The sequence below is a fragment of the Glycine max genome, chromosome 2 (assembly GCF_000004515.6).
Source record: "Glycine max cultivar Williams 82 chromosome 2, Glycine_max_v4.0, whole genome shotgun sequence".
Lineage (NCBI taxonomy): Eukaryota > Viridiplantae > Streptophyta > Magnoliopsida > Fabales > Fabaceae > Glycine > Glycine max.
This window is the reverse complement of record NC_016089.4, coordinates 36,678,099-36,700,226: the sequence shown is the minus strand read 5'-3', so window position 1 is coordinate 36,700,226 and position 22,128 is coordinate 36,678,099. Positions and strand designations below refer to the sequence as shown.

Here is a 22,128-nt window from a genome sequence, read left to right as displayed (position 1 = left end):
TAAGTACCTGGTTTGATAAAGACTTGATCAGATGTGTCGCCCAAGCAAGGAAGGTGTGAATTGCCTGCCCTACTAAGGAAACCTCAACAGTGGATATAGGAACTGCAACATCTGCATCTCTAACCTCGTCCACACTCACCTTTACTTGGCTAGGCAATAAAGGAGTGTTATGAACAAGAGTGGATCCCTCATAAACTCTCCCCACGGCAACCAGGCGGGCAGGATCTGCTTCTATGTACAAACCGCATCTGTCAAAGTCACCTGTCTCAGGATCATTTCTTGAGGGATCAACACAACTCCCCTTTGTGCTCATCCGAGGACCGGAGGGACCAGGACCAACTAGAGGCTCAGGAGGTCCCTGAGATTGCATCTATGACTGAAGCTGGCGGAAGGATGCCATGACCTTCCTCGTCACTTTCTCTGTGATGGACTCCTCTAGCTGGTCCCTAATCTGCTGAGTCAGCTGCTGTAATTCGTCAGGAGGCAGGGAGGAAGCGCTGTGGGACATCCGTGGAGCTGATCCAAAGTATTGCTTGATGGTGACACCGGCTCCAGCAGCACGGACACGTCCAGTGTGCGCTGGACGTCCAATAGCAGCGGCCAGAACATCCTGACGTCCATGGGGGACGAACGATCCATGTGTGGCCTGCTCCTCAAACGAATCCTGCACAGAAAACACACAGTGGTACATGGCATTCTCAAAATATTCAAACATAATTGTAATGGTTAGTTGAAAATGACTTAAAATCTTCTCAGCGATTTCCTTTGTGGCCTCAGTCGTCATCTCCCCTGTCTTCTTCGTGTGGGCCATCTTCCACTTCATGTGGCGTCTGACCAGGGATGGAGGGTCGATGACGCCATCAACGCTTCCTGACTGTGCAGCTTCCTGCATCTTGTTCTTGGTCTTCTCAACCAGGAGGAGCTTCTGCTCCAAATAATCATAACCCCCACGAGACAATAATGTTTGAAATGGGTAGAATGAAGTATAACAACATCATGCTTAATATGAAAAACAACTTAAATGGCAAAGGAACATACCTCACAAGAAGGGTCTCTGTGAGTCTGGCAAAACTGGGCCCACTTTTCCTTGCTGATGTCGTATTTGTCACAGACAGTGTCCTCGACACCGTTCTGATCGGCTGCAAGGGCCCATTTCCTCGTGAGGTCCGATTTAAACTGTCTCCATCTCTCCCCCACGGTCTGTAGTAACTTCCTTTTCGTCCTACTGTCAGAAGCCTCTAGGATATCAAATTCCGCCTAACAACATGAAACAAAGTTTATTTGTTACAATAATGAAATTTTTTGGCTATTAATTACACACAATCAAATAAGAAAAGAGAAATACCTGAATATCCTCCCAAATCAGGTCCTTCTGAGCAGTAGGGACCTCCTTCCAGTTCTCGTAGGTGATGTCCACCTTATCACGTGCCACAATCCCCAAATATGTTCTTAATTTCTTCTTGTGGGGACCGTCGGCCTTCCTTGTAGCAGGATCAACATGCACCACTGGTCTCTCAACACCAGGTGGTCTAGTGGACAACGATCGTAGGCGTGAGGCTTTGCGTGTCCGCTTCACGGCAGACGTCGAAGCCGATGCGTTCGAAGTAGGAGGAGGACGAGGAGGAGAAGGAGGAGAAGGAGGAGGAGGAGGAGGAGGAGTAGTGGATGCAGGTGGAGAACCCATGATCTTTTATACAATAATATACAAAATTGGATTAATGAAAAGAGGATTAGTCATAAGTTTTTTTTGGAAGGCAAAAGTATAACATTATTAAACAAAACCCCACCACATAAGGAGACAAGACAAATTAACCAAAGGACTCTGAAAGATAGGTAGTTGTGCTTTTTAATTGTGATTTCATCCATGTTTTCTTTGATATTGATTTTCTTAGGACTTCATCCATGTTTTCACAGCATTTGATTTTCTTTTTTGCAGAAAAGAAAGAGGGGAACGAGCAACAATTTGATTTTCTAATGAAGAACTTTCTTAACTATTTGTCCTTCAGATTTTACTGTTTTTTTTTTTCTTATATGTAAATATAAATAATATAAGGCTATGCCATAGGGACATGGTCATTTTTACCCCTAACAATCTTAGAAGTAAATATAGACCATGTTTTTACGGAATAACCTTATACCATTTATATTTACATATTAGCAAAAAGAAACAGTAAAATCTTAAGGACAAATAGTCAAGAAACTTGTTCATTAGCTGCAAATATCCTTCCCTCCTCAAGTGCAAGCTTCTTGCATAGCCGCTCTTGATGCTCAAAAAATCCCAAAAAAAAAATCCCTCTTATTACTAGCTATTTTGAATTCTTTAGTTCCTGAATGTACAACCTTCAAATTGTTGCTTGTTCCCCTCTTTGAGAATGAGGAGGATCTTCATAGGACTTCATCCAGCTGATGTTTGTCGGCAGTTTCATCATCCACCACCCTTTTCTTCTATGCCTTCTCACGTTCATTGTTGTTAAACCCATATTTATGCCTTCTTCCCTTCATGTCTTGTTGTATCACAACTTTAGCTGAATTTCCCATCTTCAGCATAGATCAATCTCCTGTCATATTTTCCAATGACACACTTTGATGGCCTATATCTCTTTTATTCGTATGGTCTACTGCTTCAGCTTCACAATGCATAGAGCAATCAGAATTTTCCAGTCATCACCAAAGGCTTCTGCATCAGCGTTGACACTCTCCACCCTCTTTGGTTTATGCTTCTGCGTTTTCTTCCGTGCTTCCTCCTTATAATTCTTAGATTTATTGGAGGTCCCACTAGAAGGATCAGCACCAATCCGTTCCTGTTCCTCCTTTACCAGCTCAATATCTTTCATTTCACCTTTGCTTTTGTAAACTACACTGTAATTTACAAAACAAAAGTTGAAAGGAAACATATTGACCTGATAGACGAGGAAGAAGCATAGATTGGTGGTGATCGTTCTAGTGCAACCTCGAATAAAGCTGAGATTTATAACGAGGAGGCACGAAAGAAAACACAGAAGCATAAACTAAAGAGGGTGGAGAGTGTCAATGATGATGCAGAAGCCTTTGGTGATCACTGGAAAATTCTGATTGCTTTATGCATTCTGAAGCTGAAGCACTAGACCATACGAAGAAAATAGATACAAGCCATCAAAGTGTGTCATTGGAGAATGAGACAAGAGATTCAACTATGCTGAAGATGGGAGATTCAGCTAAAGTTGTGATAAAACAAGACATGAAGGGAAGAGAGCATAAATATGGGTTTAACAACAATGAACGTGAGAAGCCAGAGAAGAAAAGGGTGGTGGATGATGAAACTGGTGACAAACATGAGCTGGATGAAGTCCTAAGGAGGCAAATTGAAACAAAAAACCGATGCCTCAATCAGAGAAAAATGTAGCTGTCACTTACTAGGTTTGGTGACCTCTGTCTCTGCAGAAAATTACATTAGAGGATGTTAATCAATTTTCCTTCATCATGATCATTTCGATTAGCATGAACGTCGTCAGCTTCTTCTTCTCCCACAATGTTACCAGTGATTTGAGCGGTTAAAGGACTAACATAGGTGTCCATGTATGAATCATCATCTTCTACATTAACACCAACTGTTTTGCCCTGCAGAACCACGCACCACCTTTCATCACAAGGGTCTTGCACGTAAAATACTTGTCTAGCTTGTTCTGCCATGATGAAAGGGTCATTGTGGTAACCAAGTTTCTTTAGATCTACCAGGGTAAATCCTATATCATTGGTGCGCACACCGGTGTTGCTGTCAACCCATTTACATTTGAAAACACATACTGTAAATTTCATATAATTAAGCTCCCAAATTTCTTCAATGAACCCAGAGTAAGGGATGGAAGCTACACAGGGATTGGCGTCATTGACACTTGCAAAGTGTTGAGATTCAGCCCTTAGGGTGACCCTGCTGTTCTGCATTGTACTTTTGTCATCTTGTGCTTTTGTGTAAAATGAATACCTGTTTATGTCGTATCCTTGCCAGCTTATAACATTTCTTTTAGGCCCATCTGCTAGCTTTCTTAATGTTTCTGAAGCATTCTCATCTGTAAAGATTGTATCTTTAAACCAATCACAGAAAGTCTTGTTATGCTTTTTCAACACCCAATTCTTTGACATTTTCGGATTATTGTGTTTGATTAAAGCTTCATGCTTAATTATGTATGGCAAAACTTCATTACTGTTGTTCAAGACATACAAGTGAGCTTGTAACAAATCTTCTACACTTGGAGTGATCACCTGCAATCCTCTTGAACACTTACCACCCACTCTGTCATCATGCCGAGACTCAGGAAGCCCAACAGCTTTAGCCTTCTCTAAGTATTCTGAACAAAATTCAATGGCTTCATCTGCAATGTACCTCTCAACAATAGATGCTTCTGGACGATATAGATTCTTTGTATACCCTTTTAAGATCTTCATGTATCACTCAACCGGGTACATCCACCGTAGATAAACAGGACCACGACATTTGATTTCTCTGACCAGATGCACAATCAAGTGAATCATGATGTCAAACAAAGCAGGGGGAAAATACATCTCCAACTGGCATAGTATAATTGCGGCCTCATTTTCCAACTCATCAAACATGACTGGATCAATGACTTTGCTACATATAGAATGGAAGAAAAAGCACAGGCGAGTTATTGTTAACCTGACTTTGTTTGGCAAGATGTCTCGTATAGCCACGGCTAACAATTGTTGCATGAGCACGTGACAATCGTGAGACTTTAACCCTACAAGCTTAAGCTCCTTCAACTGCACAAGGCTCTTAATATTTGAATAGTATCCTTGTGGAACCTTCACCCGACGAAGACAATGACAAAAACTTATCTTCTCCTTCTTGGACAAAGTATGGCAGGCTAGGGGCAAGTAAATTTTCTTCCCATCAGACCTTGGATGCAACTGTGATCGTATACCCATATCAGCTAGATCTTGACGGGTATTCAAGCCATCCTTCGTCTTGCCTTGAATGTTAAGGAGCGTCCCAATCACACTATCACAGACATTTTTCTCCACATGCATAACATCAATACAATGTCTAACGTCAAGATCACACCAGTACGGAAGATCAAAGAAAATGGACCTCTTCTTCCATATGCAACTTTGACTTTTTTCCTTCTTTTGGATCTTCCCAAATACAATATTCAGGTGTTCAACCCGCTGATATACCTGCTCACCAGTCAACGGTATCGGCGCAATATCATGCTCTTGACTTCCATTAAAAGCTTTTCTCAGTCGTCTGTAAGGATGATTGGGTGTTAGAAAGCGGCGATGCCTACTGTAGACTGTTTTTCTCCCATGTTTAAGTTGTATGTAACTTGTATTTTCTTCACAGATGGGGCATGCATGATGACCCTTAACACTGTAACCGCTGAGATTCCCATATGTTGGAAAGTCATTAATGGTACAAAAAAGCATTGCACGCATTTCAAACTTCTCCTTGCGAAAAACATCAAACACTACAACCCCCTCGTCCCACAACTTTCTCAGATCTTCAATCAACGGACTTAGATAAACATCAATGTTATTTCCTGGCTGTCTTGGGCCCGATATCATCATAGACAACATCATGTATTTTCGCTTCATGCACAACCAAGGAGGCAAATTGTAAATTACTAGTAGAACTGGCCATGAACTGTGTTGAGTGCTTAAGGTGCCATATGGATTCATTCCATCACTGGCTAGTCCAAGTCTAAGATTTCTTGGCTCATTCCCGAAATCCGGATACAAACCATCAATCTTCTTCCACTGGGAGCAATCAGCCGGATGACGGACCATTCCATCAGAAATCCTTCCATTTGCATGCCATGTAAGGTCTTTTGCGTCATCCTCGTTAGCAAACAGACGCTTAAACCTTGGAATGATTGGAAGATACCACAAAACCTTCGCTGGGGGACCCTTGTTGGAGTTTTCATCAGAATTGCTTTCCTCTTCATCCTTGACTTTGTACCGTGAAGTCCCACAGATAGGGCATTTGGACATTTCTTGGAATTCATGCCTGTACAGTATGCAATCATTGGGGCAAGCAATCTTCTGATACTCCATACCCATCAGACACAATATCTTTTTCGCCTTATAGTAACTTTTAGGCAATGTGTTGTCCTCTGGAAGCAGATTGTGCACTACCTCAAGCAGTGAGGTGAAACTTTTGTCACTCCACCCATACCTGGCCTTCACATTAACCAGACTTAACACAGCAGACAACAGGGTTAAGGAATTCTTGCAGCCTGCATACAAAGGCTTCTTAGAATCACTCTGCAATCCTTCATACACAGGGGCGTGTGCTTGCTGGAAAGACTTCTGTCCAAGGTCACGAATCATGTCCTCTAACCGATCTCCCATTTCTACATCAAACGGTTCAGATTGGGACCCACTCTGCATGTCTGTCACTTCACCATGCCATATCCACGTTGTGTAATTCTTCTTAATCCCATCACACAATAGATGGTCCCGTATGTCATTGAGTAATTGTCGTCTTCCATTCAAACAGTTGATGCAAGGACAATAATATTTTCCTTCTTCATTCGGTCGACCTCTTTCTGAAACAAATTGCAAGAACTGTTCGACGCCATCCTCATATTCTGGGCTCATGCGACTTTCATTCATCCAACTTCGATCCATCTACGCAATTCCATGCATGAAAATCTCACTTTTTTATTTATAGGTGTGGGCCTATCCCATTTAGGAAAACTATCTTTTATGTTAGCTTCAATCGTCAAGGTTACCATTATTTACAAAAATTTGACTAAATTTCGGCAGCATTTCGCATTGGTCTCCAAGTACATGACATGACATCGGTCAAATGAATTTCCCGATAATCAAGTATGCACTCGGAGAACAACTTGAAATGCAGTGAACCGAAATTTAATCAAATTAATGAAAATAATAATAACCTTCGCGAATGAATCTAACATAAAAATACCAGTCTCCCCAAACTGTCCAAACAGATAATTCAAGATTAAATACAATGGCTAATGCAAACTGTCCGCAAGAGTCATTGCATTTAGTCTCAAATGGGAATCTAAGGTTCACTCACCATGAACAACAGTTGTTTATATAGCAAATTACATTCAGCATGTATAACAACATTCATGACATACAAGAACATTCATGACGTACAAGAACATACAAGGACATCAACAGTTGTGTGTGTGTGTGTGTGTGTGTGTGTTTTGTGTTTGTCTCTTTATGTGTGTGAGTGTGTTTGTGTATGTGTGTGTCTGTGACTCAGTGTGTGTGTCTTTGTGTGTGTGTCTGTGGCTCAGTGTGTTTGTGTGTTTGTCTGTCTCTTTATGTGTGTGTGACTGTATGTGTGTGTGTGTGTGTGTGTGTGTGTGTGTGTGTGTGTGTTTGTCTCTTTATGTGTGTGTGTGTGCGTGTTTGTCTCTTTATGTGTGTGTGTGTGTCTGTCTATGTGTGTTAGTGTGTTTGTGTATGTGTGTGTCTGTGACTTAGTGTGTGTGTCTTTGTGTGTGTGTGTCTGTGGCTCAGTGTGTTTGTGTATTTTTCTGTCTCTTTATGTGTGTGTGACTCTGTGTGTGGGTGTGTGTGTTTGTGTTTGTCTCTTTATCTGTGTGTGTCTGTGTGTTTGTCTCTTTATGTATGTGTGTGTGTGTCTGTCCATGTGTGTGAGTGTGTTTGTGTATGTGTGTGTTTGTGACTCAGTGTATGTGTCTTTGTGCGTGGGTCTCTGTGTGTGTCTGTGGCTCAGTGTGTTTGTGTCTTTGTCAGTGTCTTTATGTGTGCGTGACTCTGTGTGTGTGTGTGTGTGTGTGTGTGTGTGTGTGTGTTTGTGTTTGTGTTTGTGTCTGCGTGTGTTTGTCTCTATGTGTGTGTGTTTGTGTATCTGTGTGTGTCTCATTGCAGGGTAGCAAAGGATCATTAAATTGTAAGCATCATGAGCCACATTATGAGGGAAGCAATATCAAATCAATGTTTTACAAGCTTTTGGTCAATCTGAGGAGTGGTGTCTTCATGCTGCAAATTGATGGTTTCTGGGTGGAAAATCCTAATTTGGTTAAGCCTGAAATTCTGCAGCATTTGCAAAGCAGATTCAAATTAATTGAAGTTATGTACAAGCACTGCAGCTTTTACAAAAATAAGCAATGCAGCTTATTTAAGGCAGAAATTCTGCAGCATCTGCAGTATGTGGGTGGAAAAAGGGTGGGAGTGGAAATTTAAATGGAGAAGACACTTGTTTGACAGAGACCTTGAGATGGCATATTGTTTCTGTAATGATGTTGCTGACAGCTGTATTCAGATTCACAAAAAAGATGAGTGGATCTGGAAAATAGACCCTACTAGACAATATTCGGTAATTAAAGGAGAGACTACAAACAAACACAAATTTGAGGAGGAGAAGAGTGGCAATTAATGACACATTATGCCCATTCTGTGGGAATTCTGAGGAGAATTAAGCACATGTATTTTTGACATGTGATAGAATACTTCCATTATGGTGGGAATCTATGACATGGGTCAACATTCATGGAGCTTTTCTGCAGAAACCGTGGCAGCACTTTTCCCAACACGCGTTCTGTTTGCCTAGTAGAATTCGTCTTAACCAATGGAGAAGTTGGTGGCTGGCCCTCACATGGACAGTGTGGCAGCACCGAAATAAAATCATCTTCTCTAATCAAACTTTTGATGGTAACAAGTTAATGGAGGATGCTATTTTTTACACTATGGACATGGCTGAAGAACTTTGAGAAGGACTTTGCCTTCACCTACAGCTATTGGTCGTCTAACATAGCATCGAGATTTGTCTTTTCAGGGGGGTAGAAACCATAGACAATGGGTGTTGTAGGTCTTTGTAATACATAGCTTTGGTTCCTTGCGAGACTGATCTCAGTCTGAGCTTGAAACCATGTTGCCGGCAAGTCAATCTAATTCATGTACTGTTTTGTACCTCTGGTACTCATAATATATATAAATATAATTTATCTTGGCTGATAAAAAACAATGTGGGTGGAAAAATAAGCACTGCAGAAGGTTTTCTGTTTTTTACATCAATTCATTTCCTAAGGGACTCAATTCCTCATTCATTGAAACCAGTATGCAACATTTTACATCAAACACCAGTATATAACATTTTAAAGCAAACACCACTATATAATATTTTAAATGAAACAGCAGTATATACATGCTAGTTCCTACGTACATACCTGGAGTTGCTATAACCCGAACGACCTTCAACAACAATGTCAACTAAAAGTAGTCTATGATAACCTGAAAAAAAAAAACCAATGGTCATGGACATGGCTGACACATTTGGAGAAGGATTTTGGTATTCATTTCAACCAATGGTCATCCAATATCACAACAGGATTTAATCATATAGTAAGAAATGGAAGCCATTAAACCAAAGTCAATACTCATGAATGCTACAACATCCATCAAGAATGATAACAAAGCAGTAATTTAAATTAAATTCATCTTAGTTTTTCTATTTTATGATCACTCCCGATTGCTAGAATGGTGAAGGAGTTGCATTAATGCAGAAATTTCCAAGGCTGTATCAGGTATTCCAAGGCTGTATCAGATATCTAAAAAATGGAGACAATGGATATATGGATGCTTGTCTAGTGCAACCATATCAATTTTGGTTAATGGCAGCCCCACTTCGGAGTTTGTGCCACAGAGAGGATTAAGGCAGGGTGATCCTCTTGCCCCCTTTCTTTTAAACATAGCAGCTGAAGGACTTACTAGGTTGATGAGGACAGCAATCTCAAAAAACTTGTTCCACAGCTACCAAGTGGGGAGACAAAAGGAGGAGATAAATATTCTGCAATATGCAGATGATACGCTGTTTTTTGGAACTACATCTATGGATAATATTAGAGTCCTAAAATCTGTCCTCAGAATTTTTGAGATGGTTTCCGGTCTCAAGATTAATTATACCAAAAGCCAATTTGGGTGCATGGGAAAATCAGAGGCTTGGTGTAGGGAGGCAGCTCTCTTTCTCAACTGTGGTTAGCTAGATATCCCCTTTTCCTATCTTGGAATACCAGTTGGAACAACATCTAAAAGCTCGAATGTGTGGCAGCCTATCATTACCAAGTTTGAGTTCAAACTTAGTAAATGGAAGCAGAAAAGTCTATCCATGGGAGGAAGGATAACACTTATTAATTCTATTTTAACAGCACTTCCCATCTACATGCTGTTCTTCTTTAGAGTTCCTAAAAAAGTGGTGCACAAGCTAGTCTCAATTCAGAGAAACTTCCTTTGGGGAGGAGATTCTGAAGTGGCCAAGATTGCTTGGGTAAATTGGGATACTATATGCCTTCCTAAGAACAAAGGGGGTCTTGGGATTAAAAACTTGTCCAAGTTTAATGAAGCCTTGCTTGGTAAATGGGTCTGTTACTACAAGAAAAATCAATGATCTAAAAAAGCAGATAAATGACATGGAGGCAGGTATTAATGCCTCAACAATATCCCAAACTCAGGCAGACCTCAAGAAATCACTGCAGGAGCAGCTATGAAGTGCAGCCCTTGCCTATGAATCTATGTTGAGGCAAAAATCCAGAGTGAAGTGGTTAAGAGAAGGGGACATAAATTCATCCTATTTCCACAGAATCATCAATCATAGAAGGAGGGTTAATGCTCTTCAAGGTCTGTGTATTGATGGAGGATGGATTCATGACCCTAATAGTGTCAAGATTGCAGTTCTTCAGCACTTTAAAGAAAGATTCTCAGAGCAGAATCCTTGCAGACCAACCTTGGAATGGATCCAGTTCTCTTCCCTTGATCAAAGGCAGAAGGAAAGCCTTGTTGATAGATTCACTGAGCTGGAAATCAAGTCTGCAGTTTGGGCTTGCAGGGGAGATAAAAGTCCTAGCCTGGATGGTTTGAATTTCAATTTCATCAAACAGTTTTGGGAAACTCTAAAACCTGATTTTATCATATTCTTTTATGAATTCTTCATTAATGGCAGATTCCCCAAAGGAAGTAAGGCATCTTTCATAGCCCTCATCCCCAAAACCAATAGCCCCCAATCTCTTAATGACTATAGACCCATCTCTCTCATAGGGGTGTCTACAAAATAATGTCCAAAGTCCTGGCTAATAGGCTGGCTCTTGTGCTGCCTCACTTAATTGATGAAAGGCAAATTGCTTTCCTCAAAGGCAGACATATCCTCCATGGTGTAATGATAGCTAATGAGGTCTTAGCTGAAGCTAAATTCAAAAATAACCCCTGCATGGTTTTCAAACTTGACTTTGAAAAAGCTTATGACTTAGTTTCTTGGGGATTCCTAAACTATATGATGATGAAGATGGGATTTTGTGAAAGATGGAGAAAATGGATCCATGGATGCCTTTCTAGTGCAACCATATCAATGTTGATCAATGGCAGCACTACTAGAGAATTTGTGCCTGAGAGGGGACTAAGGCAAGGAGATCCCCTTGCACCTTTCCTATTTAATATAGCAGCTGAGGGACTCACTGGTTTGATGAGGACAGCTGTCTCCAAAAACCTTTTCAGCAGCTATAAAGTGGGGAAGCAAAAGGAGGAGATTAACATCTTGTAGTATGCAAATGATACACTGTTTTTTGGAACTGCAACTATAGTTAATGTTAGAGTCATGAAATCTATCCTCAGAATTTTCGAGTTGGTTTCAGGACTCAAGATTAACTATGCTAAAAGCCAATTTGGGTGCTTGGGTAAATCTTTGGACTGGTGCAGGGAAACAACTAGCTACCTTAATTGTGGCCAGCTGGAATTTCCTTTTTCTTACCTTGGAATTCCAGTAGGGTCCACCTCTAAAAGCTGGGATGTTTGGCAGCCTCTCATCAGCAAGTTTGAATCTAAGGTAGCCAAATGGAAGCAGAGATGTCTCTCTATGGGAGGCAGAATATTCCTAACAGTCCTTCCTATCTACCTACTGTCATTCTTCAAAATTCCTAAAAAAGTGGTGCATAAGGTAGTATCTATTCCACACTTGGTGTTGGTTAAATGGAATGGAGACAGACTTCCATCTTCAGATTTTTGCAGTGCAAAAAAAAAAAACAATCATGCAAGCATATTGGAAAACTTAAAATACGAATAACTCAAGTTAAAATCAATTCATTTTTTACAACTGTGAACAAATTAACTAAGGTACAATAGGCAAATTTGTTTTCACTAATATTAGTAGGTCATCACCACTGCAGTAGAATTTAAGTTAAACTTAGATAAGTACCTTATGAAGAGGCCAGCTACCTTGTCACAGCTAACAAGTCAGAACTGAACAAATTTCTGCATGTATAATTCAACAAATTTGTTATCAAACTTGTGTGTGTGTCTTTGTATGATGAGTGCGTGTGTGTGTGTGTGTCATCAGTGTGTGTCTGTGTGTTTCTATCATACGTGTGTGTGTGTGTTTCATGACCAATTTTTCTTACTGGCAATTCAGTGGCAGTGTATTGCTTAGGTTTCCGTCGAAATGAAAGGAAAATCAACGAGTCTGACAGAACAACTTTAGTCTTCACTCTTCACTAGTTGAACACAAATAAAAAAAATTAAACTACTTCAAGGATAAATAAAAGGTTCAGAAGCAGCAGACCTAGATTGTCTAAGCTATTTTATAATGGGCAGCTATAGTTATAATGATGATGAAATGAACTATAGAAAAAACAAGTATAAAATACAGAAGAATAAAAAAACAATTAAGGGCAGAACTCAAAAGCTTTTAGCCATGCTGCTTGGAATTTAATCAATGAATCAATCATGTCACTGAAATTTGGAACATAAATGAACTTCTCCCTTACTATCATTCTCTTTCTCTATTTTTTTTCTCTCTCTCTAGCTGCCTTGTTATGTTATATATCTATCTGCATATACAAATGATACTCTCTTTTTACTTCATGGTGAATAATTAACCTACCTAGGTCTACAATGAAGGACTGAAAGTTCCAAGAGAAGAGTTTGAATCCAGAGAATATCAGTTGTGGCAGCAACTAAACTTCTATATTTTGCTTCAGGGGCCACTTCTATATCAGTTGTGGCTTTGTATCTATTGATATTCCCATCAGAATTAATAATGATCAAACAAAAAAGAGAAAAGATGTTATTTCATATACATTGACCTAAACATTGATCTACTAACCCGTGTGCTTAAGGACCATATACACTACAGGGGTTAAAAGCAAATGTTGCATAGTGGTTAAAACTTGCTTGTTGTAGCCTAAACCAGTTTAGCATCTTGTTCTCAAATTACTGGTTTCATAACTATGCTACTGGCTTGTGTAGCATAGTGGTTAAAACTTGCTTCTTATAGCCTAAACCAGTTTAAGCATCCTATTTTCAAATTACTGGTTTCAATTTTCTACACAAGCTACATACAAAAATTCTTAGGATCACTTCACAAACAAAACTATGCATAAAAAGCAATCATTGGAACTATCTTAACTTTTAGACCAAAATACTGACATTGTGTTGGATTAAAAGAACAAGCTGATAAAAGAATCCTAACTAAACTGGGAAAGAAGAGCATAAGCAAAACAAATGAAACGGCACTCAAACCAAATAATGATTGCATGGATAGTTTTCTTGAAATAGCACTCAAACTGGGAATGGCAGCTTAATTGGAGAAGACACCTAGCCTTTTCGATTCTGAAATAGCAATGGCGGATAGTTTTCTTGGGGACATATCACAGCAGCAACTTCATCCCCTAAGGGAGGACACTTGGATTTGGAAACCTGAACCTGCAGGAGACTACTCAACAAAAAGTGGATATGATTTGATATGGGGAGAGCTGATGGAGGCAAGACAGGAACAGGATTATGGGGCAATATGGAAACTCAAAATACCCACAAAAACAGCAGTGTTCACTTGGAGGCTACTTCGGGATAGATTACCAACAAAGCAAAACCTTAGAAGGAGAGAAATACCGATAGATGATATGCTATGTCCTTTATGCAGAAATAAGGAGGAGGGGGATGAACACTTGTTCTTCAATTGTAGCAAAACCCTCCCTTTATGGTGGGAATCAATGTCCTGGGTTAATCTTATCACTGTAATGCCACAAAATCATAGGGACCATTTTCTGCAACATGGAATGGAGGTAGCAGATGGAGTCAGGTCCAAAACTTGGAAATGCTGGTGGATTGCTTTAACTTGGACAATATGGCACCATAGAAATAAGGTGGTGTTCCAAGATACAACTTTTCATGGAACCAAACTGTTAGAAGATGCCCTATTCCTACTATGGTCGTGGATCAAAGCAATGGACAAGGATTTTACTCTTCATTTTAACCAATGGTCCTCTAATCTTAAGGAAGGTTTTAGGAACTAGGAGGCGTTAACTCTTAAACTCTTAAACTGTTACAAGAACACAATAAGGGTAAGGGAAACTGTTAAACTCCAATAATAGGCGTTAACTCTTAAACTGTTACAAGAACACAATAAGGGTAAGGGAAGCTGTTAAACTCCAATAATAGGCGTTAACTCTTAAACTGTTACAAGAACACAATAAGGGTAAGGGAAACTTCACTAAGGAGAAGAAGCACAAAGTTGTCACGATGCTCGAGTTAAATATGAGATACCCTAGCCATGTTTAGTTCACTAAGTGTGCGATACATGAATGCAATCAAATATTTATACAGAATTAGACCAAACATACCTACGTGAGGTGGCGAAGGAGAAGAAGCACAGACTTCTGATGATGCTGGAGTGCGACGAACATGATGCTCGACCTTAGACAAAATGATGGTCAGATAGAGAACATACAACTTCAAGGTAGATGGAGAACAAAGAGAGCAAGAAAGCATGGATGGAGAAGAAGACAGAGAGAAGGAGAAGACAACGCGAAGGAGACGAAACATCGGTGTGCAACGAACACGATGCTCAGATGGAGACAGGGACGGTTTCGCTAGACGGAGATTAGAAGAAGAAGAGAGCGTGAAAGCTTAGATGGAGAAGAAGACAGAGCGCTAGTTTCTTAGGGCTCACCATATTTTTTAAAATATAACTTCAACATCGGTTTTTAAAAAAAACGGATGTTAACAAAACGATGTTAAGGTTAACATCGGTTTTCTGGAGAAAACCGATGTTAACATATCAAACGTTAACATCGGTTTTCTAAAAACTCGATGTTAATAAACATATGTTAACATCGGTTATTTAAAAAGCGATGTTAAATAATAAATGTTAACATCGGTTCTCCAATAACCGATGTTAATGAACTTCGTTAACATCGGTTTTTCACAAAACCGATGTTAACATATACACGGTATTTACAATTATGCCACCACGCATATGTTAACATCGGTTTTTTTAACAACCGATGTTAACACACCGATGTTGAATCCGCTTTTTGTAGTAGTGCATGTATCATGCACAACATATGTTAGATTATCATTAGTTTTGCCATATTTGCGTTGAAATTGTATTTTTTTAATATGTTTCATTATTCTCGACTATCATCTCAGTTACTACACTTTTAAATTTTATGTCTATTGTATAAAACAGATGTATCAATTATTTTTTCACTGTATTTTTTAATTTGTTTTAATACTACTAACTAATTTTCTTATTTTTTTAATTAACAAACATAACAAAAAAAATCAACAACACATAAATTTAACTAAAAAATTACATACAACGTAACTAAAAAATTATACTATAATTTTATCCAATTTTTTCATTTTTCTTTATCTATATATATATCTCTTAAAAAATTGAAAATATTAATTTAATAAAAAAAGTATTTTTAAAACCAATTAAAAATATATTTATATTATTTTAATAATTTAAATTAAAAAAATCAAGCACGGAGGTCGGGGTGGCCAAACCCGACTTCCTTACTGTAGTGTGCAACTAGTGTACTTTGGGAAATAGTTTTCCAATAAGTGTATTTTGGAAAAAATGAAGAGAGAAAAGGTGCAGTGTGGTAAAAAAAAAAAACCCCTATGTGTGACTCTTGTGCGAGATTAGTATGTTAGGAAGTAATTTTTGATAGTTTTAAGCCACCAGACTATAATAAAATAAAATGATAATAAACAAATGTCACGTCGTCACTTATGCCACCTAAGACCAAACAATAGCCCATCAAACCACCCTCCAAGCTTTAGTTTTCCCCCTCCCCAACCTGTAGCAATTATGTTGAACCCATTGGATGTTTAACCACATATAGCAAGTGTACCATATTTTCCTCCTCCATATGACAAAAAGTGCAATTGTAATCCAAGGCTTGTACGGCTATGTTCCGACTTCTCAAATTAGCTTTTGTTGGAGTCTATCCTTAACCAGATGCAAAACACGAGCACAACCTTGGTGGGAACCTGTAATATCCACAATCATCTATAGAAAAATGCATCAACAAAGCACATGTCAACTGTCAATAAGCTATAAGCTTCCTTAACATAATATATCCCTGTTGATGATTTTTTTTCCATAGTAATTTATCCTCCTCTTCTTGTAGCATGACAAAACCTTCCAAGTCACTTAAAAAGTTATTGACCAAAGGCATTTCCCCTCAAATCATACTCTCCTCCACTTAAGATCTCATTCACATCTCCCATTTACCCACCTCTTCCAGTACTAGCTACAGGACAATTATAATTGTTCCATGTTTGTTTTGGAAAAAGATCATGAGACAAGTGGACATCAGTCAACACAACTCATGTAGAGATGAAGAAGACAAAAGCTTATTGTTATTCAATAATTCAGGGAACAACTTTTTGTCCAAATTATAGCATATTCATAAGACTTAAATACTCATTTTCTTTATTTTTTCTCTCTCCTTATCTTTCTCCCTAATATCACGTTCATCTACCCGTATGAATTGTTTTTTCACGGTTGTTAACTTCAAAATAGTTCTTCCACTCCATCATTTTTTCCTGTTGGTTGCTAGCATCAAATTAAATGAGTGAAATTTGATAATATGTGTTTGATCATAATATATGTATTATTATATAATAATATATTATTATTTTGTTAATAAATATATATAATATAATAATATTATATATCTATAATGATTATTATTATTATAATAATTATATATTTTTTATAATAATAATAGAAATTTTATTAGCATAATTAATATTCAAAAAGGTACTATAGTCATGGTCCCGATACCTAGAGCTTTGATGTTGAGAGAATGGTTTGTAGACAAAATCCTTTTAATTTTTTTATGAAATCCTTGATCTTGTTTTAAGTGTTGGGCATTTTTCCGTCGAATGACCTTTATTCCTTTGGTACTGACAATGTTTCAAGGGATCGACCCTTAGCGGAGTGTTAGCACATTTTGGCATTGCCAAAACTTTAGTAGCAAGGCCTTGCTCCAAAATCCTTGATCTACTAGCGTTAAGGGAAATGTAATAATTGTAGCGGGGCTCATGTGCACGCTCTTTCCCTTTTTGCATATCTCTTTCGGCATCCTTCTTTGATCCCGATGCTTCAATTCTTAAATGTCGGTTGTATTTGATGAGCTCCTCTAATTGCATGTACTTAGCTGCCCAACAATGAAGACCATCAAGATTTGTTGTCAGCTTCTTACAAAGATTGTTAACAAAAGGTCCTGGTCGTAATGCCATGACTAGGTGATGCATAGCTACTATTGGATCCAGATTTCTGATATCCAAAGCAACTTTAGCAAACCTCTACATAAAAGATCATAATGTTTCTTTCTTCTCCTATCGTAAACTAACCAACACTACTGATGTTAAGTGGTGTGGCCGACTAGTTGAAAACTGGATTCCAAACCGGGTTGTCAAAGTCTCAAAGCAATCTATGGAGTTGGGTGAGAGCTGAGTGCACTAGCTTAATGCATGTCTCTTAAGCAGGGCGGGGAATACTAGAGCGACATTATCCATCATATAGAGCCCTACTTGTGCAACATAGATGTCAATGTGTTCATCTGGATCAGTGGTACCTCATATTTATCTAGTGTCACCTCCTTCCTGATGGGAGGTAGGGGTGTATCTATGATTCCAACTACTAACAAATTTCTAGGATCGATGATGAGTGACATAGTATTGGTGTTAGTCGGGTGTTCCTAACATGTGACTGTTGGATGCTTCCACCTGAAACAGTGGAGGAACTTTAACTTAGGAGGAATGTAGGCACTGATTTTGCATTCTCAAATCAACATTTTCCCTTTGTAGTGCCACTATGTCTTTGGCAAGTCTTTGTTGTATATTTGTTATCTCTTCGCATTCATATGGCTTCACCGTGATCTTCACTAAGATAAGGAGATGGGGTTCTAACTCTTGAAACATATTCGATCATCGGTTGTTAAGCTGCTTGTTGTGCCTTCACCATCGATCTGGTAGCAACCATGCTCTTCTTGAGGCACATGATAGTTTCACCTGGTGTTGATGGATTGGCAAGTGCACCAATGCGTCCCAAGTAGTAAAGTTAAAATGGAAGTTCAAGTATCATATTTACAGAGACTTTGTTTATACTTAGGCAGATGAATATTTTATTAATAAAAGAAGTTAAAGAAAATTGTTTTGAAAAGGTTATGAGAAAAAAAATAATTTAAATTGGTAGAAAATTTAATCAAACAAGAGAAGAAATTAAACAATAATTTAAATAAATTAATTAATTAAAGACAGAAAAGATGAGAAAATCCAATATTATTGTAGAAGAAAATTCAGAAGATGAGAAAGTTAGAAACTTAGTCTACCAGAGCTACTCTTTGACATAATGTTAATGATTTTTCTCTATCTATAATTATTCCAATTTACACTTGCATCTACTAGTATACTCTAACTTTGGTCCCCCACATAAAAGAGCCTAATTTATCTATTTTCTCTCCTAAATCCCTTTGCAAAGCTAAAATAGTAAATTGCATTAAGAATAGAAATGTATAACAGGCTAAACAAATATCAACCTATCCCTAGTTATGACTTTATTTAGATATCCTTTCCTAGTTCTATTAGAAAATAACATTTCCCAACGCTACCCCTAAAACTTACCATGCAAATGGGTGATCAAGCCACAAGCAATAATATTAAGCACGGGAAAAGATAATGCAAATGTAATATTCATAAATAGATAGGAAGAGAAATTACATCGAGAGTAGTTGACTGCCAAGTTCCCAACAAAGGGGGTTTAGTCTCTCATTGTCATGGAGACTTTACAATTGCAAGAGGAGAATATTTAGTAAAGGGGGAAAAGATAAGAAAGGGAATGAAGAGAAGGAATGACTCCCATTGCTTGCTTCTTCTTCTTCTAGTCTTTGTCTTCTATAAGGAATTGTATTCTCTTGAAATTTCTGTGTGTCTTCTCCTTCTTCTTTTTTTTTTTATAGGTGCAGATTAGCGAGCTTTTGAATTAGTCTGATTTCCTTAATTAGTCATTCTTTCCTTAATTAGCCTCATCTTCTTAGTTATTTTGCTTTTCTTAATTATTCTGTTTTCCTTAATTAGTCTTCTTTCCTCTATAATTTAACCTCCAAAATATACTCATAATTAGCAGTTATCACCTAGGTCCCACAGTGGGTGCCAAATGCACATGCACAAGGGTATACATGTAATTTTCCTTCTTGTATAAGTCCTTTGAATTATCTCTTTTCTTCTCTGAGTAGTATTTGATAGACCAGAGGATGGGTTACCTACAAAAGGCACTTCAATGCCCAAGTAAGGTCCTGGTCAAGAGCAATAAATAAGGGTAATAAATTAAAATCAACAGTGTCTTACCTCGATATGTGCATAACTATCTATACATACCTTAGTGAGCCTTGGACCTATGGGCCATTTCACAAGATTACCTGTTTTAGGTCATGTATCTTTAATTATCATGAGTGAGCTGAATCCACCCCTAATGGTTGTTTATCAATTAATCTAGGCAGTTTGTATACTGGATAGGTATTCGGCCCACCCGACTACCCAAGAATACATTGGTAAAACATTTAGGATACTGAAGCATACCCCTTTGAGGTGTCAGGTATTCAACCCTATCGAATACCTAAGTACCACGGTTACCCTGTCTTCCTAAGGTTAACTTCCGTTTAACAATATCAGGTATTCGACCTTGCCAAATACTTGAGTACCATGGTTATCCTATCCTCATCTTCTAAGGAGAAATTCATGCATTCATCCGAGTTGATACTCAGTTCTAGTAATGTTTCATGTGTCAGGGTTTGTAATTATCACTTGTTATCCTAGTCAACTCATTTGTTCATTCATTATGATCTTGATCAATGTGCTCAACTTGCACATCTTCAAATTCATCCTATAGCTTCATAAAAACATGATAATACTTCAATATTTGGGGGTCTTTAACTTGGTATTCCCCAATAATCTGTACAGCTGCCACCTTTTAATTGCTCCAACATTTTATCTTTTTTTTATCCAACTTCCTTGGCTAACCTGAGGCCGGCTAGAAGTGTTTCATATTTTTCTTGATTATTGGAGGCTTTGAAGTTGAATATGAGAGAGCACTCCAATGTCATTTGGTTTGGTCCTTCTAATAAGACTCCAGCTCTGCAACCCTTTGGGTTGAACAATTCGTCCACATGTTTCACCCACAATTGGTCTTCAAAATACCCATTTGGTGCAACTTATTAATAAAATATGCTAAGTGTTGTGCTTTTATAGGCCCCTTGGCTCATACAGAATGTCAAATTACAAAAACTCAATAGACCATGCCATCATTCTTCCCGCCAACTTATGCTTTCTTAATACTTTTGCTATTGAACAGTTAGTCCTAACCACTAGTCGATGACTCTGGAAATATTTTTGGAGCCATCTTTTTGTGTGAAGTAATATGCTAACTTGATCTTTTCAATCAAGTAGTACCAAGTTTCGATGTCATGTAGAACTCGGATAAAAAATTAGATTGGGTGTCGAGTTCTTTCGTGCTCTTTAACTGCTGCTACACTCACAACTTCATAAGAAATCAGTAGGTATATGATCAATTTATTTTGGGTGCCCGACTTTGCTAAGAGTGATGGTGTGGCTAATGTTATCTTCAGCACTTGGAAGGCATCCTCGCATTCCTGATCCCATTGGAACCTCTTTTCTTTTTTCAACAGGTTCATTTTGGGCTTGGCTTTTTTTGCTATCCTAGGTAGGAATCTTGTCAAGGAAGCTATCTTGTTAGTGAGTCTTTGGATTTTTTTTTAGATTCCTTGGGCCTCTTATATAATAACCTGGCACTTATCTAAATTTACTTGTATCCCTTGTGTGAGAGCATGAAACCCAATAATTTACCTCCTTCTACTCTGAATACACATTTTTTAGGGTTAAGTCGCCTGTTATGCTTCAGGATTTGGGAAAATATTTCTTCTAAATCACGAACATGAGATTTGGCTTATACTTGACCATCATGTCGTTAACATATACTTCCATGTTTCTTCCAATTTGATCCTTGAATATTTTATCCATTAAATGATGGTATGTGGCATTGGATACTTCCACTTGAAATAGTGGGGGAACTTTAAATCGGGAAAAATGTAGGCATTGATTTTTCATTTTCAAATAAATGTTTTCCCTTTGTAGTGCTACTATGTCTTTGACTTGTCTTCATTGCATATTAGTTATTTCCTCTTGAAGCACTTGCATGGTTTCATCGTGATCTTCACTAAGGTGAGGGCTAAGTATTGGAACATGTTTGGTTGTCGGTTGTTGAGCTGCTTGTTATGCCATAGCCATAGGCCTGGGCCTCACAGTGGGTGCCAAATGTACCTGCACAAGGGTAGACATGTAACTTTCTTTCTTGTATGAGTCCTCTGAATGATCTCGCTTCTTCTCCAAGTAGTATTTGGTAGGTCGATGGGTAGGGTACCTGCAAAAGACACTCCAACGCTCAAGTAAGGTATCGGCTGAGAGTAATAAATGAGGGTAATAAATGAGAATCAACAGTGTCTTACCTTAATATTTACATAACTATTTATCCATACCTTAGTAGGCCTTGGACCTATGGGCCCTTTCACAAGATTACCTATTTTAGGTAATGTATCTCTAATTATCATTAAGGAGTAGAATCCACCCTTAATGGTTGTTTATCAATTAATCTAGATAGTATTTTCTTTAAGTAAAAAATTATATTCAAGGTGGGAGTGTTCGATATTCGGCCTTGTTGAATACCCAAACACTATCCTATAAAGTATGTGTGATAAGGTGTTAGCTATTTGGCTAGGCCAAATACCTGACATTGATATGAACCGAACACAATCATATGAGATCAAGCTAATT

General features: G+C 38.3%; 2 protein-coding genes across 2 annotated transcripts; both read left to right on the top strand.

Moving 5' to 3' along the window:
- Positions 1–11,047: 11,047 nt before the first annotated feature.
- Positions 11,048–11,530, top strand: LOC121174251 (secreted RxLR effector protein 78-like). Its single transcript, XM_041013091.1, has one exon. The coding sequence runs from the start codon at positions 11,048–11,050 to the stop codon at positions 11,528–11,530; it is 483 nt and encodes a 160-aa protein (XP_040869025.1).
- Positions 11,531–13,604: 2,074 nt separating this feature from the next.
- LOC106797549 (uncharacterized) lies at positions 13,605–14,681 on the top strand. The gene is made up of 2 exons (XM_014772324.1): positions 13,605–14,262; positions 14,587–14,681. The coding sequence occupies exons 1-2, from the start codon at positions 13,605–13,607 to the stop codon at positions 14,679–14,681; spliced, it is 753 nt and encodes a 250-aa protein (XP_014627810.1).
- Positions 14,682–22,128: the final 7,447 nt, after the last annotated feature.

Excerpts from the sequence above, each read along its gene's own strand:
- LOC121174251 (XM_041013091.1), top strand. The coding sequence starts at position 11,048 with ATGTCCAAAGTCCTGGCTAATAGGCTGGCTCTTGTGCTGCCTCACTTA.
- LOC106797549 (XM_014772324.1), top strand. The coding sequence starts at position 13,605 with ATGGCGGATAGTTTTCTTGGGGACATATCACAGCAGCAACTTCATCCC. Across the intron at positions 14,263-14,586 it reads GTCCTCTAATCTTAAGGAAG|AATTAGACCAAACATACCTA; the intron begins GTTTTAGGAACT and ends ATATTTATACAG.